At 45.2% G+C, this 7,733-nt stretch overlaps 1 protein-coding gene across 1 annotated transcript in view; it reads left to right on the plus strand.

The window, feature by feature from the left end:
• Positions 1-5,050: 5,050 nt before the first annotated feature.
• Positions 5,051-7,733, plus strand: part of LRFN2 (leucine rich repeat and fibronectin type III domain containing 2) — a 110,400-nt gene continuing 107,717 nt past the window's right edge. The window contains exon 1 of the mRNA XM_015408592.1: positions 5,051-6,423. Coding sequence (XP_015264078.1) covers positions 5,051-6,423 — 1,373 coding nt within the window. The remainder of the gene's footprint in view (positions 6,424-7,733) is intronic.

Raw genomic sequence — 7,733 nt, forward strand, 5'->3', positions numbered from 1 at the left:
TCCCCTGGATTTCATTCTTTCCTTGTAGCCTTAGTCTATTGATTCCACTCCCATTACTGAGGAACTGGCTGTAGGAAGAATAGGGGGAGAACCTGTGAACTGAATATTCCAGTGAATAGTTGACATTGTAGCTCTAGCACTGTATATTTGGAATTTTTAAAAAAAAATCTCTCGAGAAGTTGGAGAGCTAGACAAGAAGGGCACCATGCGTCCACAATCCAGAGTTCCAGGTAGGGTTGCCATCCCCCAGTTCCCAGTGAGAGTTCCCCTGCTTTGGGGGGCTCAGATCCACTACCGGCCAACTGGCCGGCAGGGGAAGACCCACCTCCAAACAGGGACATTGCCGGGCAACATCCCAGATGTGATGACATCAGCCAGAAGTGACATCACTCTGGTCAAACTCTGTGGCTTTGAAGGCAAAAAACCCCCATAGAGTTTTGCCCAAAAACTAGAGTGTTACACCCCAATGTCCCCGACACAATATGTCACTTCTGGGTGATGTCATTGCATCTGGAAGGTCACCTGGCAACATCCCTGTTTGGAGGTGGGACTTCTGCCACCAGTTGGCTGGCTGCTATAACCACTTATGGCAAAACTCCTAAAATGGGCTGCCTGCCAGACTCCCAACTCATATGAAAGTACACATTAAAAATTAACAACTGAAACTGTATTATGACCAATACAACACAGTGTTGTTGTTGTTGTTGTTCAGTCGCACAGTCGAGTCCGACTCTTCGCGACCCCATGGACGAGCTCTCGCCAGGCCTTCCGATCTTCCGCCGTCCTCTGAAGTTGGCTCAACTTCATGTTCGTTGCATCGATGACACTGTCTAACCATCTCATCCTTTGCCGTCCCCGTCTTCTTTGACCTTCAATCTTTCCAAGCATCAGGGTCTTCTCCAGTGAGTGCTCCCTTCTCATTTGGTGGCCAAAGTATTTGAGCTTCAGTTTCATTATCTGGCCTTCCAGGGAACAGTCAGGGTTGATTTCTTTGAGGATTGACTGATTTGTTCTTCTTGCAGTCCAAGGGACTCTCAAGAGTCTCCTCCAGCACCATAGTTCAAAAGAATCTATTCTTTGGCGCTCGGCCTTCCTTATAGTCCAGCTCTCGCAGCCATACATGACTACTGGGAATACCATTGCTTTGACCATGCGGACTTTTGTTGGCAGGGTGATGTCTCTACTTTTTATCATGCTGTTTAGGTTCGCCATCGCTTTCCTCCCAAGGAGCAGGCGTCTTTTAATTTCATGGCTGCAGTCACAGTCTGCGGTGATCTGGGATCCCAGGAACGTGAAGTCTGTCACTACTTCCAGGGCTTCCACACAGTAGTCAATGATAACTTCAGTATCACACACGAATAACAAGATTTCAGTTGCCAACAGACCAAATAGTACATTCAGACATAACAATCATGATAAGGAGAAATAACACCAACAATGTGAAGAGATTAAGGTTGCCAAGTCTTACCTGCTGCTGGGGCAGGGGGGCTTCTGGCTTGTTCCTGGAGCGCACGTGTGCACACGAAGCACGCGCGCGCCACGACCCCGTCACCTGGAAGTGATGCGACCATGCCAGGCATGCTGGGTGCGGGGCCACGAACATCCGAGGGAAAACCATAGAGTTTTCCCTCGGATGACCGTGGCCCCACCCCCAGAATGGCCGGCGTGGTGGCGTCACTTCCGGGTGACGTGCACATTGTGTACTTTGGGGGGGGGGGTCCCACAGGGCCCGATCCGCCACCGGCGGGGAACGGGCCTCTGGGGCGGGGGTTTCCCCGCCCACCGGGGGGACTTGGCAAGCCTAGAAGAGATACATTCATAATGGTCGGTAACAGCGATACAAGGTCCCGGTATAACTCCCTTGTTTCTTAAGCGTTCTTCCTCAGTCACTGTAAAACAACAGATTAAAAGCTTTTCTCCTTATCATGATTGTTATGTCTGAATGTACTATTTGGTCTGTTGGCAACTGGAATCTTGTTATTTGTGTGTGGTACTGAAGTTATCATTGACTACTCTGTTGTATTGGTCATAATACATTTTTAGTTGTTAATTTTTAATGTGTACTTTCATATGAGTTGGGAGTCTTTGGCAGGCAGCCCATTTTTGGAGTTTTACATAAGTGGCTATAGCAGTACTCTTACTCCATTGTCCTTTGTTGTTGACCAGTTGGCAGGCAGCAGATCCAAGCCCCCCAAAGCAGGGGAACCCCCACTGGGAACTGGGGGGTGGCAACCCTAATGGACAAAGTATATGACTTTAACTGAAAATGCACTGTCAGATGTGTGCACCTCCTATTAAAGTTGTTCTGTGATGAAAACCTGTTGGATAGCAAGGTTATTCAAGCTGTTGGTTGGGGAAATCCCACCTTGCTGACTCCTTTTTCCAGCAGAAAAAAGTCCAAACTGCTTTAAAAAATATTACTTGTGTTCACGTGCATAGTATCATAAGGAAGTGGTATAACTGGGACAGGAAGTAAGGCAGCAGTAAACTCCAGGAGATACAGTTAAGCAGTGTTCTCTGTGCATTATATGGCATGTTTGGGCTGCCTCCTGAGAAGAGATGCTTGAACACCCACCAGTTAAGAGTGGCAGACTCTATTCTGGAGAACTGGGTTTGATTACCTACTCTTCCACATGCAGCCAGCTCAGTGAGCTTGGGTCAGTCACAGTTCTCTCAGAGCTGTTCTCTCAAGAGCAATTCTCTTAGAGCTCTCTCAGCCCCACCTACCTAAAAGTGTGTCTGTTGTGGGGAGAGGAAGGGAAGGAGATTGAAAGCTGCTCTGAGACCCCGAGTGAAGGGCTGGGTATAAATCCAAGTCTTCTTCCCCTTCTTCAGTTTGGCTCACAACCTGTTTGCCAGTTATGAAGCGGAGTCTGACTTTTCAGTGATTGGTTCAACTGTCTGTTGGCCCTTTCACATATATTTAGCAAGTTGCTTCACTATACTTCTTCCTAGCCATTCAGTACAGTGCAATCAGACCTTCGCTCTACAGCTCTGGTTCTCAGACAGAGTTCCTAGGAACAATGGGATTCCTTGAATTCTTGCTGGGGTTCTTGCTGAGGTTCTTCAAGAGGAAGATTAGTATCTGTAGAATCACAGAATCACACAGTTGGCATCAGACCCTTAGAGACATCAGTTCTCAACAACATTCACTTCGAGGAAGGATAAGTTTATTGAGACATTGATAGGATCCAGCCTGTGCACTGGCTGTGTTAGAACTGAGGTTAAGAGGCACGAAAACTATAGATATACGGGGTTCAAGTAGGGCCCTAAAAGTTCAGAACCAATCTCCCCTGGGACTTTGCCTGCCAAAAGGTAACTGCTATCCCTCCCCCTCCCAGTGTCATCCTCCCAACATGTAAAACAAAGCAAGCACAGAAAGATGAGAGCCAAGGACACTAAAAACTCTCAGGAAAGATAAGGTGTCCAGCACATCAAAGAACCTTTGGAAGTGAAAGTGTTTTGACTCTGCATTCTTTCACTTTCCCCTCCCCTGCCACTATGGCAACTGAGCTGTAAATTGCAAAAATGGAACAGCGAGTTTGACATACTGCCTCCCCAAAAATCCCTCAACCCACGGGTTTAAAAGGATATTGGAGAAACAACGACTGAGGGGTGACATGATAGAGGTTTATAAGATTATGCATGAGGAAAGAGGTACTTTTCTCCCTTTCTCACAATATAAGAACTCGTGGGCACTCAATGAAATTGCTGAGCAGTCGGGTTAGAAAGGATAAAAGGAAGTACTTCTTCACCCAAAGAGTGATTAACACATGGAATTCACTGCCACTGGAAGTGGTGGCGGCTACAAGCATGGATGGCTTCAAAAGGGAATTAGATAAGCATATGGTCCATCAGTGGCTATTAGCCACAAGGTATAGATAGGGGCTTTGGGGCAAGTGATGCTCTGTCTTCTTGGTGCTGGTGCTTCTAATGTCCTGGCCCCACTGGTGGCCCTCCTGATGGCACCTGGTATTTCTGGCCACTGTGTGACACAGAGTGTTGGACTGGGTGAGCCTTTGGCCTGATCCAACATTGGCGTCTCTTATGTTCTTATGATATCTCTTGTGAAAGGTGCAAATGAGTGAGGGGGCTTTAACATGTTCATGTTGCATTTATCCAGCCGCTGCTTAAAGACTGCTAGTGAGGGGGAGCTCACCACCTCCGTAGGCGACTGATTCCACTGCTGAACTACTGTTACTGTAAAAATGTTTTTCCTAATATCCAGCTGGTACTTTCCCACCCTCAATTTGTACCCATTATTGTGAGTCCTATCCTCTGCTGCAACAGAAATAGCTCCCTGCCCTTCTCTAAGTGTACTTGAAACACATCTTGCCAACCATAACAGGTATATCTGTGCAATGTGCAACTAAAACAGAGTGTTGAATGCACTCTAGGACATACTGCAGACCTACATTTTGAAGTGTGGTGAAATTGGACTGAATTTCACTGTTCTCCAAGACATTTGTTTCCAGGACAGAAGATGTGCCCTCAAGCCCTTTTTCATCACTGTCTTCACCCTAAATTTGTAAGGCACAGCTGGCTTAATATGGGGGCCTTAAATTCTCTGTGATATACTTCCTCTGCAAAACCCTGTTGTAGTGTAAGACCTGGAAGTGAAATATGTGTATGTTTGTTGAAAAGTTTTCTGAGGGTAGGGCATTAGAAGACTGTGACTCTACAGAAAGAATTTATCTTTGCCTGATCGGCTAACATTTCAGTATCAGACCTTTCTAATTGCTGTGCAAACAAAGAGCAGCTCTCAATACACATTAAAAGACAAGCTTACAATGAACAGCAATTCATCCTTTTAATTTTGAAATCACTAGCAACATCGTCTGAGAACTTTCTAATGGGAAATAATAGTATATACACATTGAGGTGCATTTGACATCTGTCCCCTAGAGAAGCAGAAACTTTAAAAGGGAGAAAATATTGCCGTATATATTTTTTTAATAAGAGTATTGTTAGTTTAAAATACCTGACTGGAAACTTTTGACTGATATGTGACTTCTTTCATGTTCTTGCAGGTCCCGTTGTGTGATTTACCATGGAAAAATTGCTCTGTGGCATCCTGGTGTTTGGAGTGGCTGTTGTGGTCAATGCTTGTCCAAAATACTGTGTCTGCCAGAACCTGTCTGAATCATTAGGGACTCTTTGCCCTTCTAAAGGCCTCCTTTTTGTACCACCAGATATAGACAGGAGGACTGTTGAACTCCGACTTGGAGGCAACTTCATTATTAACATTAGCAGACAGGACTTTGCCAATATGACTGGCCTTGTTGACCTCACATTGTCTAGGAATACTATTAGTTACATACAGACCTATGCTTTTGCTGACTTAGAAAGTCTACGGTCTTTGCACTTGGACAGTAACAGGCTACCCAGCATTGGGGAAGATATTTTGAAAGGCCTGATCAACCTTCAGCACTTGATTCTGAACAACAACCAACTGAGCTGTATTTCAGATGAAGCTTTTGAGGACTTTTTGCTCACCTTGGAAGATCTGGATCTTTCCTACAATAACCTCAGAAGCATCCCTTGGGAATCTATAAGGAAGATGGTAAATTTACATCAGATCAGTTTGGACCATAATTTGATAGATTATATTACAGAGGGGACATTTGCAGACCTTCAGAAACTGGCAAGGCTGGATCTGACCTCCAACAGACTTCAGAAGCTCCCTCCTGATCCCATATTTGCCAGGTCCCAAATTTCTCCATTAACTTCAACCCCATTTTCCGCACCTCTTTCTCTGAGCCTTGGAGGAAACCCTTTGCATTGTAATTGTGAGTTGCTTTGGCTACGGCGTCTCGACAGAGATGATGACATGGAAACTTGTGCTTCTCCTGCAGGCTTAAAAGGAAGGTACTTTTGGTATGTCAGGGAAGAGGAGTTTGTTTGTGAGCCCCCTCTGATTACCCAGCATACTCATAAATTGCTGGTTTTAGAAGGACAAACAGCCACTTTAAAATGCAAAGCCATTGGAGATCCTTCTCCAATCATTCACTGGGTGGCTCCTGATGACCGGCTTATTGGGAACTCTTCAAGGACAACTGTCTATGACAATGGCACCTTAGAGATTTTGATTACAACATCCAAGGATTATGGAACATTCACCTGCATAGCAGCCAATGCTGCTGGAGAGTCTACTGCAACTATTGAGTTGTCAATTGTCCAGCTTCCTCATCTCAGTAATGGCACAGGTCGGGCAGCCCCACCCAAATCAAGACTTTCTGACATTACCAGTTCCAGCAAGTCTAATCGAGGGGAGACTAAGGGGCCACCAGAAAGGGCTGTCTTGGTCTCTGAGGTGACAACTACCTCGGCTTTGGTCAAATGGACGGTGAGCAAGTCAGCTCCAAGAGTTAAAATGTACCAGCTGCAATATAACTGCTCCGATGATGAAGTTCTCATTTACAGGTAAGTGTGACAGTCATCCTCTCTCTTTAGAACAGAAATGATGGGGTGGGAGATGATTTGGTTTAATGGGTTGTACTTTAAGCTTCCTTCTGACACTCTAGTCAGAGAAGGCAAGAAGTGATGGATAGCTATTCTCCATTCTTGACCAAAGGGTGACAGACATTAGGAAGGAAGAGAGACTGTAGTGCATGAATGAATTTGCACAGCTTACTGATCTGCATATTATTGGTCTGGCTAGCTGAGTAGGAAGTTCTGTCCTTGTCTTGCTTTTCATTCTTGAGAGGCTGAACCTGCTTCACGGTGCCCCAGCTCACACCAGTATTTATAGTAAATCCATCACAATGTGATCTCTGATATGATGAGAATTTGCAGCCTACCTCCTCCACATTAGACCCACTTTTAAAACACTTTCCAATATATGGCCAGCTACAGTGTCAACATGTCTTGGAATATTCACAACATTAGTCACCTTCCAATCATTCCCATGCCCTAACTTTGCACTGTGAAATACTTAACATGTATTCTTAATTGGGCTGAGTCACTTGCAGCAAATGGCAAACAGAGGAATGGAATGCAGTGGAGGGTGATAGAACGAAGACAATGTTTAGCATATGCTTTGCATATTGAAAGTCTTGAGTTCAGTTCAGGGTATCTCTGTTGTTTGTTTTGTTTTAAGTAGCAGGACTGGAGAAGTTGGCTGAACCTGATGCCTTTGTTAACTGCTGACAGCAGTGTAGACGTAACTTGGGTAGATGAACATATGCTCTGAATCATCATGAGGCAACCTCTTATATGGGTCACCCTATGGGTTCTAAAACACTAACAATATACATGTTTTCTCCTTAAATGACTGGTATGATGTTTTACAGCACGATGGGGTCTGTAAATGAAGTCTGTACTATGGCTAACAGTGGAAGAGTCCTCACTGCCCAATAGCCCTGTTGTCGTATTCTCTGCTTCCTAGAGCAGTGAGCCCCATTGGGTGCCCAGAGGTAACCACGGTGCTTGCCAGTGCCCATCTGCTTCTTCAGTTTTGGGGATAAAATCCAAAGATTCTGAAACTGAAAAGAAAAAGGGATCTTTGGCTCACTGGGTAGGTGGGTCATAGCCATACATCCATGGTTTGGCCATACTTTCTTGTGTCTTTGAGCTCGGCAAACTCTGCCTTTGGCAATGTAGAGAGCAAGCCATATCCATCCTTTGGAAATCAAAACCAAGCAGTGTATCTTACATGAATCAAAGAGTTAGTCCCAAATTTCTTTAACCTCCTGATAGTGGGAGATGCTTCAGGAGAGCTCAGGAGGCATTTT

The sequence above is a fragment of the Gekko japonicus genome, unplaced genomic scaffold (genome assembly GCF_001447785.1).
Source record: "Gekko japonicus isolate JY-2015 unplaced genomic scaffold, Gekko_japonicus_V1.1 scaffold1534, whole genome shotgun sequence".
NCBI classification, from domain to species: Eukaryota; Metazoa; Chordata; class Lepidosauria; order Squamata; family Gekkonidae; genus Gekko; species Gekko japonicus.